This window comes from Leucopleurus acutus (assembly GCF_964270905.1).
Source record: "Leucopleurus acutus genome assembly, chromosome: 3".
NCBI lineage: Eukaryota > Metazoa > Chordata > Mammalia > Artiodactyla > Delphinidae > Leucopleurus > Leucopleurus acutus.
In genome coordinates, this window is record NC_139145.1 from 51,499,288 (window position 1) to 51,514,690 (window position 15,403).

General features: G+C 39.1%; 1 protein-coding gene across 1 annotated transcript in view; it reads left to right on the top strand.

Annotated features, from left to right (window-relative positions):
• HTR4 (5-hydroxytryptamine receptor 4) overlaps positions 1 to 15,403 on the top strand; it is a gene marked incomplete at both ends in the record, with an annotated part of 128,690 nt that overhangs the window by 100,709 nt on the left and 12,578 nt on the right. The window contains 2 exons of the mRNA XM_082836260.1: positions 3,132 to 3,285; positions 6,908 to 7,476. Of these exons, the coding sequence (XP_082692386.1) occupies positions 3,132 to 3,285; positions 6,908 to 7,476 (723 nt within the window). The remainder of the gene's footprint in view (positions 1 to 3,131; positions 3,286 to 6,907; positions 7,477 to 15,403) is intronic.

Here is a 15,403-nt window from a genome sequence, read left to right on the forward strand (position 1 = left end):
CCTTTGGGTTTTTCTGTAAGATGTTATGGAAAAACCCAAACTAACTTTTTGGCCAACCCAATATTTTTCACTTATCCCTTGATTGCCTTCTTTGGGTTGGTAGATGAAGGGATGCTATAATTTGTGCTATGATCTGGAGGTATATTGAATAAAAACAAAGGTATTCTTACTCAGAACGAAGCATCTATGAAGGACATATCTGGCATTCAAAACCATTTTTATTGAGGCAAGGTACTTTGGTTGCAAGTAACAGAGGCTGCCTTTAGCCAACTTTGTTAGCTTTTGCTAGGGCTATCATAACAAAGTACCATAAACTGGGTGGTCTGGAACAACAGGATATTTATTGTCTTACAGTTCTAGAGGCTAGAAGTTTGAAATCAAGGTGTTAGCAGGGCCCTGCTCCCTCTGAACCTGTAGGGAAAAGATTCTTCCTTGTCTCTTCTAGCTTCAGTTGTTTTGCTGGCAATCTTTGGTGTTCTTTTGCTTGTAGAAGCATCATTTCAATCCTCTGTCTTCACAATGCCATCTTCTCACTGAGCATATCTGTCTGTGTCTAACTTTCCCTTTTTGAAAGGATTTCAGTCATGTTGGATTAAGGCCCACCCTAATGGCCTCTCTAAAGATCCTATTTTTATCCTATCCTATCCTATTATTACCTCTCTAAAGATCCTATTTCCAAATAAGGCCGTATTCCAAGGCACCGAGGGTTTGGATTTCAACATATCTTTTGGGAGATGGGGACACACTTGCACACATAAGATCAACTTAAGCAAAAAGGAAATTTTGTGGGAAAATATGAGGTGACTTATTTAATTGAAGGAAGAGCTAAAGAATGAGGACCCAAAGGGGCAAGAGCATGACTGCCCAAAGATCCAAGGAGCAGGAGCTACTCTCAGCCCCACCAGGAAGCTGCTGTGGGAATAGAGGAACCTTCTCTGACTTTGCCATTTTTGCATCACTCTGCATGACATTCAAAGTCCCAGGAAAATGTCTGATTGGGTCACTCCCCAGCTGGAAAAGTCAGTCCCATCATTTTTTTTCCCAGCTACATGACAGCAACAGAGAAGAGAATTCCCAAAGGATTTGGGATGCTATTACCAAGAAAAAGGAGGAAAAATGGTAAATGTACAAAACCAATATCTAATCTAGGCCCTCTAGCAGGAAATAAGGAAGGGAGCAAAATTTGAAGAAAAAAGTATATTTTTATGTACTCCAAATTCATCAGCTCTATGTTAGTAAACCTCTGATGATTGTTAATACAGCCATTCAAGGAAAACTTGCCACTGTGATATAATTTGCCTTTCTTAAATAAGTGATGAGTGTGGAGAGAATTCCAGCTAATCATGGTTCTTTCCGTTACTGAGTTAGCTTTAGTTAGATTTGGCTACCATGTCAGTTTTACAGGTAGAGAAAGTTAGTTCCTGAGTAATTCCCTCTCCCATTGTTTGGTCTGTTGTTCTATACTCTGGTCCAGATCAGGATACCCCACTGTCTTGCTGGCCACAGGGAGCTCCCTGGTACAATGTGGTTAGCTACTCTTTGATGCCCTGTAGGGAAGGGTATAATCCCCTTGCAGCGCCTGAGGCACGCTCTTGTCATGCTTTAACACTAGGCTCTCCTTCTCATTGCACCCTCTCTCCCAACTCATCCTACCACCACCTTTTCAAAGAATATAGCCATTGTTCTATTAGTTATGCTTTGAATTAAGAAAAGAAAAGAAGAGGTTGTAAAAATTAACAAAGTGAACTGCATAAAATGAGGGATATAAGGGGGTGGCTCATCATTAAATGGTGAAAAATCTTAAAGAATAGACTTAGCCCCCAGGCTGTCTCTTTGCATTTTTTCTTTGACTCTTCCAAAGACAAATGGCTGATAGAACTACCATGGTATTTTGCCTGTTGCCAGTTCAGTGAACTTCCTGGGCATGGAAGTAGTGATCTCCATGACTGGAACAACATACAAGGAGCAATCTGGGAGTTAAAGACCAGATCATTGAGTTTGGCAAGTTGCACCTCTCTCTGGAGATAAGAAGAAAGTTAGTACTCTAGGCAGAATCTGGGCTCAGGAAAGCGTGAGCAGAGAGTCCCATGAGAAGATCGGACCCTGATAAATGGGGATGAGATGGTCTCTACCAGTAGGTAGGAAATGATGGAGCAGGAAATATTTGGAACTTGACATTCTTGGCATCAGAGAAACAGTTAAATGGTTCAGCCCAGAAGTAACACATGTCAATTCTGTTCATGACTCGTAGGCCAAGTCACTCGGCCCCACTTAACCACAAGGAGGTCAGGAAGTGCATGTGCCCAAAAGGGGGAACTGGACATACCTAGCAAACAGCAGTAATGACTTCCACTTGTCAAAATGCAAACTCCAGATTCCTCCCTAACAGGCTCTAATTCAGGAGATCCTTGGAATCTGCATTTTAAGTAGGTCTCCTGAGGTGAGTCTGATGCAGGGGAGAAGGGCGGAATTTTTGGACCACAATTTAAAGAACACTGACTTAGAGCATCACCTCAGTATAGGTAGGTGATCAAGAGGATGGGGACAAGTTTGAGATACTGTTTTTAGAGCTCAGATATAGGGCCAACCCTGGGTCACCTCAAGTTGTTATCAGAGAGGACTGCATACATCTAGACACTGAGGCCCAGAGAGCTGGACAGAAGCTCTTAAAATGCCCAGGCATGAGGGTAGTGTTGGATCCGTGTCTGAGACTGAGAAGACCCTCAGGTATATGTTGAGCTTCTCAGATATTGGGAGAGGAAGAGGGATATGGGACCAATGCCTGGTTCTCATATGTATGATCTAAAGTTTATATTTATAATAGTAGAAACTCTTTGACCAATATAACATTTTATTGTACCATTGCTTTTTTCTTTCCTCTGTTCTTTTCCCACTTCTCTCTCCTTCTCCTTCCCTTCCTCTACTACCCACTCACCCCATTTCCCCCCATTATTTTCTCTTCCTTCCTTATTTTTATTCTCTACCTCCCCCTCTAATTTTCCTCTTTCCCAATATCTCCTCTGCTTATCGCCCTTCTTCATCCTTCTCCCCTCTTCTCTCTCATCAATTATGCTCCCTCCTTCTCCCTCTCATCCATCCTTTCCCTTGGCACCCCCCTATCCCCTCTCCAGGTATTATGCCATCTGCTGCCAGCCTTTGGTCTATAGGAACAAGATGACCCCTCTGCACATCGCATTAATGCTGGGAGGCTGCTGGGTCATCCCCTTGTTTATCTCTTTTCTCCCTATAATGCAAGGCTGGAATAACGTTGGCATAATTGATTTGGTAAGTACTCGTGCAGACCCCACTGGTTTACTGTCTGACTAACTTTGTTTGCTTGGGATTCTAAATAAACAATGTCAGGTTAGGTGGATATTCTAAGAAAGATCCTGATAGCGGTCTGAGTAACAACAATAACAAACAAAAAAAGCAGGCTAACATTTTCAAAAGCTTACTGCATGCCAGAAAGTACACTATGTACATATAATCCTGACAGCATCCCTTTGGGAAAATTACAATACTTTTCCCCCATTTCACAGATGAGAAAACTCAGGGTCAAAAAGTGAAGTAACATGCCCAGTGTCACACAGCTATTGAATAGCAAAACAGGTGTTCAAAGCTTAGCAGACATAGAGGGAAGTGAGCCTGAGGGAAGTGATGTGCCCCAAGAGGCCTTCATCTCATTTCATGCTGAGATCCTATGAGGCTTACAGTGACCCACAGAAAACCTGTCAAGGAGGTGGGGGCTTCTGGAGAATGTTTGGGCCAGAAGTCGAGAGAACTGGACCCTGAGCTCAGCTCCGTCCCTGACCCACTTCCTGAAAGTCTGTGATGAGAAAATTCATGGGTCCTCAGTGGGAACAGTGTCTTCCAGTGGTGCAGGAGAACAGCACGTGGCACAGGTGCCAGGCTTCTGCCAAGCCCTGTCTAGATGCTCATGAAGAGTTTCCAGCTCTGACATACTATGTTTTTAATATCAAACTTATAATGAAGATCGAAAGCTATGGTCTGGATCCATTAGCAGGTATGTATATTCCCTAAGGAAGTTGTCAGGCAATCACTTTAAAATGGATCCCAGGACCGTGTTGTGGTAGGGAGGAGAATGGGGAGGAGAGATTGAGAGTGAGCTCTGGCCCAAGAGGACCAGTCAGAGTAGGAGCTGCCCCTTCCTCTCTCCATCCCATTCCTAGCCCCTAATCTTGCCTTATTCTTTGTCCAGGAAAGGATATCCAAACCAAGGCTGGGCCAGGATTTGCATGTGGTATGTCAGAACGAGAGTTCCTTGGGCTTCTGAAAGAAATACTGGGCACAGAGGAGTGGAGAAGTGAAAGGGGATCCGTACAAGGGAGACTGTATTGATATTTTCTTAAATCCTGTCCCTCTTCTTTCAAACTTTCATTTTTATCATTCTTGGGGGAAATGAGATTCAAATTTCCAATAACCAGTAGAAAAATAATTATAATGGCCAACAAATGTTGAACACTTACTGTGTGCCTAGCCCCGTGTTAATTTAATCATTATTATCTCGCTCAGGCCTCACAATAATGGTATATGTAAATCCTGTCATTGTCCTCAGGAAACTGAGGGTCAGAGAGGTTAAGTCACATTGTTAGGGAGTGGTGGTGACTATATCTAAGCCCAGACTTACTGGACTCCAGAGTCTGTGTTCTTAGGTTTGTGCTAAACTTAATCCCTAATGGAGAAGCCTTTGGAAGCATAATCTTCTGTGCATTAAAACTTGTAACAAGGGTACAGCACTCTTACCTTCTGACGTAGAACTTTCAAGGAGAATAACCTAGGGAATTTTGTTCATTTGTGAGAGTGAGATAGAAGCATCCCCTGTTTACTTCACGTAACTGAATGGGGCATCTGCTTACTGTTAACGTGCCTAGTATTTGCTCCATGGTATTATGATTGCATTTCATATCTTTTTACTCATTTGCACATTGAATCTGCCTAGAGGGAAACTAGCAAAACCCAGATGTTCATAACACATGTACAGTTGATCCTTGTTATTCATGGTAATTAGGGTCTATAAAGTTGCTGCAAATACTGAATTAGCAAATCATGAATCTTTGTTCCTAGGTGAAATATAGAGTTAGATTCCTGTGACTTAAGGCAAGTAATACTTAGAAAAAAAGAGATTTTGTAATGATTAAAAATGTCAGTTCAATAGGAGGATATACTATAACCTTACAATATATCAATACTATAGGACAAGATACTAAATGTGTACACAATGAATGAAATAGTGTGTTATGTATCAAAATATATATAATACATATCTCTGTTCATGTGTATCTTCACACTACATGCATGCTGACCTCCGGAAGGGAAGAGTCATTGGGTTACACAGCTCTCTTCAGCCAAGGACTATTTCTAGAGAAGGCTGGTAACTAAGAGCTGTCAGCAGGCAGAGTTTATAGGTGGGAAAAAAAGTCTCAATTCTTAAGAGGGACCTAGTATATCACAGTATCCAATACAAATGAGGTTTATGCCAGGAATTTAACACAATCAATGTAATTCACTGTATGAATAAAAGAAAGAAGGGAAAACCCACATGATCATCTCATTACTGCCAAAAATGCATTGACAAAATTCAATATACAATCATAATTTTTTTATGATGATGAATGTGTAAGTATACACAGAAATTTTATTTATTCTTTTTTTTTAACATCTTTATTGGAGTATAATTGCTTTACAATGGTGTGTTAGTCTCTGCTTTATACCAAAGTGAATCAGCTATACATATACATATATCCCCATATCTCCTCCCTCTTGCATCTCCCTCCCACCCTCCCTATCCCACCCCTCTAGGTGGTCACAAAGCACTGAGCTGATCTCTCTGTGCTATGCAGCTGCTTCCCACTAGCTATCTATTTTACATTTGGTAGTATATATAAGTTCATCAAACTAAGAATAGAAGGGAACTTTCTCAAATAGAGTGCATTGACAAAAAACTTACAGCAAGTGTCATACTTAATAGTAAAATATTGAAAGCTCCTCTCCTGAAACCAGGACTGTAACAATGGTGTCCACTATTACCCCTTTTATTCAGTATTGTACTGTTGATCTTATCAAGTTCAATATGCAAGGAAAATGGTATTAAGACTGGAAAGGAAGAAGTGAAATTGTCATTATTTGCAGATCACATGAGTATTCATGGAAAAAATTCAGAAGAATCTAAAGATGAAATATTAGTTACTAATTTAACAAAGTTCCTGGATACATAGCCAATATACAAAAAATTTTCACTGAGTTCTGTGTATTAGCAACAGACAATTACGAATAAGAATTTTAATGTAGTACTGTTTGCAATGGAATAAAAATAGAAATACTTAGGATTAATCTAATAAAAGATGTGTAAGATATTTACACAAAAATGTAAAATATTACTGAAATTCTAGAAGACTTAGGTAAAGGGAAAGAATTATCATGTTTGTGAATTGGAAGACTTAACATTGAAAAACTGTTATTTTTCCTCAGTCATTCTATTCTAACTCCAATCAAAATTCTAAAAGATTTTTATGGAAATTGATAAGCTGATTCTAAATTTTATATGGGAAATACTGAGATATAAGAATACCCAAAGCAGCCAAAAGTATATTCCTTTTCTGCCATCATGGTTCTATGTGCTGTAGGCTTATTAGAAGAAAAAGAAAAGCTTTGCTGATAAACCTTCTTTTTTATTTCCTTTCCCTTCACCTTTTTCTTTTATTCATCCCTCCCTTTCCTTCACTATTCTTCTTCCCTTCTTTCTACCTTCCAAACCCTCCTTTTCTCTTCTTTTTTATCCTTTTCCTTTTCTTACAATTTTTCTCATTCCCCTCCTGCTTCTTCCTGTTCACTTTTTCCTTCCCTTTCTCCCTTCCTTCCTCATTTCCTCTCTCTCTCTAACTCTCAGATAGAAAAAAGGAAGTTCAACAAGAACGCTAACTCTACGTACTGCATCTTCATGGTCAACAAGCCCTATGCCATCACCTGCTCTGTGGTGGCATTCTACATCCCGTTTCTCCTCATGGTGCTGGCCTATTATCGCATCTATGTCACAGCTAAGGGGCATGCCCACCAGATCCAGATGTTACAACGGGCAGGAGCCCCCTCAGAGGGCAGGCCCCAGCCAGCAGACCAACATAGCACTCATCGCATGAGGACAGAGACCAAAGCAGCCAAGACCCTGTGCATCATCATGGGTTGCTTCTGCCTCTGCTGGGCTCCATTCTTTGTCACCAATATTGTGGATCCATTCGTAGACTACACTGTCCCTGGGCAGGTGTGGACCGCTTTCCTCTGGCTTGGCTACATAAATTCTGGGTTGAACCCCTTTCTCTACGCCTTCTTGAATAAGTCTTTTAGACATGCCTTCCTCATCATCCTCTGCTGTGACAATGAACGCTACCGAAGACCTTCCGTTCTGGGCCAGACTGTCCCCTGTTCAACCACAACCATTAATGGATCCACACATGTGCTAAGGTGAGTGCTTCAGGGCTTGTTAGACTTTGCTCATTTGCAGGACTCACAAGAGGTAACTTTCCAGTTTTCTGTTTCCAGATAGATTATTCTTGAAAACTTGTGCAGTACTTTCAAAGGTTAAAAAAAAAAAATTCTACCATCCGTTAATGGAATAGAGTAAGAGCTCAGGGTAAGGGCTCAGGCACTGGGGGTGAATGACCTACATTCAAATCTAGCCTCCATAGTTCTTTGATTTGGGGAAGTCATTTAACCATTCTGAACCTTAAATTCATTAAAAAAATGAAAATCATAATCACGATTTCTACATCACAGGCTTTTTTGAGGGTCAAATTAGCTAATATATGTAGAGCACATAGTACAGAGTCTGATACGTAGTAAGAACTTAGTAAATATTATCTACTCCTACTTATAGGTAGTATTTTAGGATAGTGATTAAAAGCATGGTAAAATAGTCTTTATTTTGACTCTCAGTGCCACTGCTAATCATTTGTATAATCCCTTTTGATTTTTATTTTCTTCAACTGTAAAAAATGGTAATAATAATGATACCCATCTTATAGGGCTTTTATGACAGGGATAATGTATTCATATAGAGCCTGATACATAGTAATTGCTCATAATACTACTAATGTGAATAGTAGCATATAACCTGATACCCTAAGATGACCATAAAATAACATGATAAACTAAACTAAAATAAATAGAATGATAAATATGCAATAGTAATGTTATGTGATACATGATATATTGGAAGTATGGACAATGTAGAGTGGAGATATGAGTAGGAAAGAAGCTGGCTTGGTTAAGGGAATCAGGGAAAACGTCACAGAACAGCATTTTATAAGAATTTGAGACTTGGAGGAGATGTCAAGGAAGGCATTCCAGACAGAGAACAGCATGAGGAAGGAAATGGAATATGAAGGAGTGTGGAAATGTCAGGTGGTTTACCCAAGGTCACGTAGGTTGATGGAGGTGGGAGTAACTTTGAAGTTCAGTGACTAGGCATGATGCCTCTTTCCAAACTGAGAATTTTCTTGCTACCCTGGCTTAGAGTTGTTCTCAGCTGTGTAAAGCTATGTGTGATAAATACATTCATCCTGTAGCAAAGATGAATTGTCAACGACAGTTTTTTCCTTTGCCCTGAGATGCACAGGAATTTCCAAAGAGCAGTTCCTTCTTTGAGACAAGCATTTAATTTCTCTGATGATGACAATATTTAGCTGTTCTGGCAGCTGAAAACTGGGGACTTTTCATCTGCATGTGTAAGAAAAGAAGAAAAAAATAGGAATTGCTATGAAATATCAATGCTTTGCCTCAGAGACTGCTCAGAAGCATGAATTCAATTTTCTGCTACCAGTGTGGGCAGCCTTGTAGCTAAAGCCTAGTATGATGTTGAGATTCCAGCTGGTGGAAAGGCCTCAAAGGATACTCCTATAGGCTGTCATTCTTTCTTAATTATTGTGCCTTCGTCAGTGTCATAGAAAGGATCCAACAGTAAAGTGTATGTACAAGAACTTCTGTGCGGGTGCCAGTGAGTTTTTAGCTATTTAAGCTTAGCAGTTGCCCGAGTACAGGCTGCCGACTACTTACAGAGTGTGCTCCAGCAGTGCATTTACTAAGTCAGTTGTTTAGAACTGGTACCTTTTCCCGTAGAAACAGTCATAGAAAGAATTTAGGGTTTCTAGGGCATCCCAAGAAACCTATTTTACTAATACTATATTATTTTATCCCTGCTGCTTTTGGAAATCTGCAGCATGATTGTTAAGCAGAGATGGCAGTTTAGAGATGGCTTATGTGTATATTCTTCACACTTTATTCCTTACATTTATTTCTTCCTGAGGTCATGAGAAGTACAGAAAGTTGGTCTGAGGTGTTTTTCTGTGGGGGTGAGGAATCTTATAAGAGTGGGGGTGGCCTATACATAGAAAACTATTTGAAACTTGAATCCACTAGAGTGTAAGCCTTGCAAGGACAGGAATCCTGCCTGTTTTATTTCCTGCTACATAACAAATAACCCCATATGTTTCTTCATGGGTAAATTAACAAACCATAAAATTAATTCTCCAGATCAACTGTTTTAACTTAACACAATCTAAGGAAAATGTGTGTTTTTCTTAAAAGTCCCACAAATAGGACATCAACAAATTCACATGAGTTCATGAAATATAAAACCAAAACAATGAAAAGTAAAATCAGCTTTTATCCTGCTAATCCTACCCCTAGCCTCAGAGACAAGAATTACCACTAGTCTGCTAATCTTTTCAGTGCATTTACAAACATTCATAAAAACGTACAAATTCATAGATTTTTCTCCCTTCATTTTACATAAATAGAGCTGTTCTGTGTGTATTTTTCTGCACCTTGCTTTTTATCCATTAACAATATATTTCAGAGATCATTCCACATCAGAACATATAAATCTAACTCATTCTATTTAACTGTTCCATAATCTTCTGTACTAAAAATACATATTAAATTTTATTTAATTATTTCCCATTAGTAGATATGTAGGTGTCTCCAATCTTTTGCTGTTACAAACTGTACTATTTTTAATGCCCTGGAACACATTTCTTTGTACATATGCCATTATTTCTCTCAGATAACTACCAAAAGTGAAATTGCACTGTTGACATGTATGTGCATTTAAAAATGTTATGCTTACCATGAAATTGACCTCCCAGAGCACCATAGTGCTTTGCATTTTCATCAGCAGGGTGTGAGAGTATCTGCTACTCCTTCCCCTCACCAACACTGGATACTAAGCATCTTTTATGAATATACTAATATAAAATATGCTCTTTTGTTTAATTTGCATTTCCCAGATGACTTTATAGATTGAACCTCTTTTAACTTAGTTATTGACTGCACCTTCATATGTTTGGTACTTTATCTGACAACTTTGTTCTGTTTTTCTGATTAATTACTGGATGCTCTTTATTATATTCCAAATATTAATCCTTTGTTATATAATTTTCAAATACATCCTCCCATCTTCTGCTTGGTTTTGAACTTTGGTTAACTTTTGTCTTATAGAAGTTTCAGATTTTGAAAAAACTATTCTTATTTGACCTCTTACAGTTGACTCACTTCCTTCTTGAAAAATTTTCCACATTAATTTTCCTAAACACCATACTTGTCTGGTTTTCCTCCTAACTCACTAGCAACTCTTTCTTAGAATCCTTAACAGGTTCTTCCTTCTCTGTCTGGCCTCTCAATGTTGGAGTTCTTCAGGACTTGCTTCCTGATACTCTCCTCAAACTACATTCTCACTTGGTGTGATTTAACCATCCATAGCTTTAAATACAATTGTCATGCTGTCAGCCCTCTCTTCAATTAATATCTCCAGGTCATATCTGCCCTCTAAACTCCAGACCACAAGATCCAATTTGCTTCCTTGACAACCCCAGTTATGTGCTTCTTTGGAATATCAAATTTCATGCATCCAAAACAGAATCCTCCTATATCTCGTACCCCAACTGCAAATTTCCTGAGTCTTCCCTATCTCCATAAGTAGAGCTATCATCTACCGTGTTACTAAATCCAGACACTTTTTTCTGTAGTTCTGATAGGAAACTAACATGTTATAAGGCAGACTTAAAGATTTTAGAAAGGAGAACCAATCAGCCGGTATTGGAAATATGGAGTTAAATTGAAATAAATGTAAAATTCAACCATAGGAGCAAAATATAAATCACAGAAATGTAAGATGATGCCTGAACAAGTTTATAGCTGCATATATAAAATTTGGAACTTGATAAGTGTGCCTTCAATTTCCTCATCCAAGGCATCTGTTGACAAAGTACTGGGCAGGCCACCAGAGACCTCCTTCCATATTAATGATAATGATTGTGATTCCTAACATAATTCCAGAAAAGACTGTGCCAGTTACTGTATTTAAGAACTCTGAATGCATCATTGCATTTAATTTTTACAACACTCAAAGAATTTGATATTATAATTATCGTCATTTTAAAGATGAGAAAACCAAGGTTTAGAGAGGGTAAGTAACTGGCCCAAACTCACACAAGTAGTAAATGATGAAGCTGGAATTCAGACGTAGGTCTTTCTGATTCCAGAGTTCAGTTTTGTCCAGCCCACTTAGAGTTAGGAATAGGGTTACCACTTCTCATGTTTATCTTGACTCTTTGGATAAATTTGGTGAAATATTTATCAAAAGGTCAACTCTACCGTCCTGCTTATATTTCTCTATCTTGTCTGCAAACCGTGAAGATTAGTAACTTGTTCAAATCTAGGCATTTTTCAGTCTCTTTTCTAAAAAGGAACTAAGGTTAGATCAGGTGGCCCTATTCTTAGTAATCTCAGATTGAGTCCTGTCCCTGGGTACATGTTGACTATTCAAAGAAATAATCAATTTAATACAAGCTCACCTCAGGGTAGGGACTAAACTCTACTATAGAAATCACCCTTTTCACATTTTTTCAATTGGATCATTTGTTCTTTTCTTCTACTTCTGAATGGCAGTGGCCTGTTTACAAGTACTCTTTTTCATGGCATTTGTGCTGCTTTTGATTATAGAGTTCCTTATTTGACTCCTATAAGGCCAATTATTCCTTGAGGGTAGAAACTATGGCTTTCTTTTCTCCATGTACCATATAGCCCCTCACACAATATCTGCAAAATAGTATATAGTCAAATGATCAGTACATTTTTACTGATGAAATATCTTCATGATTATCTTCAGGTTTATGAAGGATTCACATGCTCAAAATTGAAAATTATCTGTTTTTTCTTTTTTTAATCTTCCCTGGGGCTCTAAAAAGTATAGAGGACTTAGTCTACAACCCAAGACTCACATTGAGGAAAGCCAGTTCATGGCAGCACTATGAGACTATGAACTTTTTTCTCTTAAAATCTTTTTGAGAGAATGGAATTGTACTTTTCCAGGTTGAATTAAAAATGAGCTAGTCTGGCCTCAGTGGTTTAGAATAGTAAGTTTCCCATGCTTGGCCCTGTCCTCATAGCCCTTTGACTTACATGACATTTTATTATTAAACAAGCAGTTGGGTAGCCAGTGAAATAAAATATGCTTTTGCAAGACATTTTTAGAGGACTCTGATCACTCAGATTGTACTAATTACACACAGTAGCAGAGATGTCTGCAGTTGTGTTTGGTTGTTTTCTGTTGGATAATTGTCTTCTTTGGGAATATCCAGCCCACAATCAAAATAGAAGTGAAGATAACACTTGGTTGGCTGATGAAATAGTTTGTCCTATAGATATGTACATTACATAGTCTTTTTTTAAAATTAATTTTTGGCTGCGTTGGGTCTGTTGCTATGCGTGGGCTTTCTCTAGTTGCGGCAAGCTGGGACCATTCTTCATTGCGGTGCACAGGCTTCTCATTGCAGTGGCTTCTCTTGTTGCGGAGCGTGGGCTTTAGGCGCACGGGCTTCAGTAGTTGTGGCACGTGGGCTCAGTAGTTGTGGCTTGTGACCTCTAGAGTGGAGGCTCAGTAGTTGCAACACATGGGCTTAGTTGCTCCACGGCATGTGGGATCTTCCTGGACCAGGGCTCAAACCCATGTCCCCTGCATTGGCAGGCGGATTCTTAACCACTGTGCCACCAGGGAAGTCCCGGGTACATAGTCTTTTTAAAAAATAGCTTCCAAACATGAATTAGTGTCATAAAAATGTTTCTTGGGGCTATTTTAATTTGTATGCACACATATATAAGAAAGAGGCATAATGCCAGCATGTGAGCAATGGATTCTAACAGGTTCATCCGGTGTATGAACTGATTCTTAGTGAATTTGGAGCCAGCGTCTCTCTCCTTGTCACTTCTTAAACTGATTCTGTAACTGTGTTTTCCCCATCTGCCAACATCTCTCCTAGTCTCATAGAAGTTACTTTTGCCACTCTAGGAAACTCACATCAAACATAACAGCAGAGAAAGGAAGAAATATCCTAATGAGAAAACATTGGCTGCTTTCCTACTCAAGTCAGGAATAAGACAAGAATGCCTTGTCATCTCTGCTGTTCAACATTGTGTGTACAAAATCCAAATGACAGAAGGAAGAAACATGATAATTTTATCTGATGTTAACCAGTAAAATATGGGAGAATATTCCTTTGGAAGCCTGGCCTCAGCTCAGTCATTCTTCAAGCCAAGTGATACTCCCTACTTGGGAGGCATAGCGTGAACATACAGACTGTGACTACACAGAGTCACGTGGGTGACAGGTGATAGGAATAAGCCATATTGATTTGATTTGAGGTTAAATAGGGATTTGATTCTGGAATTCTTTGTTCACTGGATAAACGCCAAGGATTTTGCCAGTCTTGTTCACTGCTGTATCCTCTGAGCCTAGTAAAGTACCTGGAACATCATGAGACTTGACAAGGGAATGAAGGAATGCTTCTGTTCCTTCTCCCCTGGCCTAGCTTCTCTTCTATTTAGCTGTCTCTATGCTGATTAGCTCTGAGGGTCCATGGCAGAGTAGGGACTCAGGGTGCTGACAGTAACTTTAGACAGAGATTTTTCTGTACGTGAAATCCACTGAGGATTCCAGCTTTGGCTTCTTGGGTAAATAATTCCTATCCTGCCTATGTCACTACCTCACTGTGAAAATCAAACAAGATAATAGATGTGCAATTGCTTTCCTAACTGTAAAGCTCTGTCCTCATGGGAGAGATAAGTATGTTGTAAGAGCAGACTATTTATAAGTTAGGTAACACAGCAGAGTTCACATGCAAAGTTTAGCTTTGTGGATGGGTTTCTCTATTCATGCCAGGCTTCAGCATCTTCCCTGGTTCTCCAAGTATAGATCTTGCTCAAACTTAGGTCACTCACCTGATTCCTAAGAAGGCTGAACATTTCTTCAAGCACTTCCCAAAGAAATTCTTACATATCTAACTTGGCTCTTGGCTGTCATCCTCTGTTCTCCACCCTCAATCCCCCGATGAAAAGGTTTTCCATTGACCTGGAGGTCTCTAGACCTGCCCTGTCCAATAGGGTAACCATTAGCCACATTCGAAGAGCTCAGTGGTTACATATTGTAAGTGGCTACTGGATTAGACAGTACAAATGTAGACTATTTCATTTATCGTAAAAAGTTCCAGTGGACAAAATAGCTCTAAAGCTGTTCTAAAGGTTCTAAAGCAATTTGAACCTTCTCTCTCGAAGGAAACAATGTATATTTTCCCTCATACTTATTAACTCCTGTTATCCACCAGAGCTTAATAATAAATAAACTGATTCTAGTGGATGGGCTATATTAAGTCTTTGACATTTCCATGCATAAGATTAGTATATTCAGATTTATATGTGGAATCAATAAAGAAAAATATGAAGATAGGGAAAAAGTGAAAGTAAGAAAGAGGCAAAGAGAATGAGGTTCCCCCAAAAAACAGTAGAAGGAAAAAAAATTCTTTCAGGTCATTATTGCCTCTTGTTATCAGAATTTATAATTGTATTCATGTCTTGTTTATTTCTTTATTATCTATCTCCCAGTCAGACTGTCAGTCCCTGAGGGCAGATAACATCCATTTTATTCCCAAAAGTTCCCCCAGGGTGTAGCGCATTGCTCAGTTAATACATTTGCTGAATGAATGAATGGATGCCCTTATCAGACCCTATCTAGACCCTATTGTTCACATGGACAGTGTATACTGAAATAAATTTTCACCACTTAAAATTTTTTTTTGTTAATTCCTTAACTGGAATAGTTTTTTGTTTGTTTTGTTTTTCCACTATGTAGACACTTGCCAACTTTCTAATTCACCCCATCAGAATTCCCCATTTAAATAAAGGTTTTCACATAGTAGATTGGAAGATTACCCATGGATGAGGAAATAATTTAGGTTTGATTTACTTTGGATCCTTAGAGGTTTCTGCTTAGAGGTTTTTGGCCTTTGCCTTGAACTTTGGAGGCTACAATTGGATTCAACATTTGCCTCATTGTTTTGAG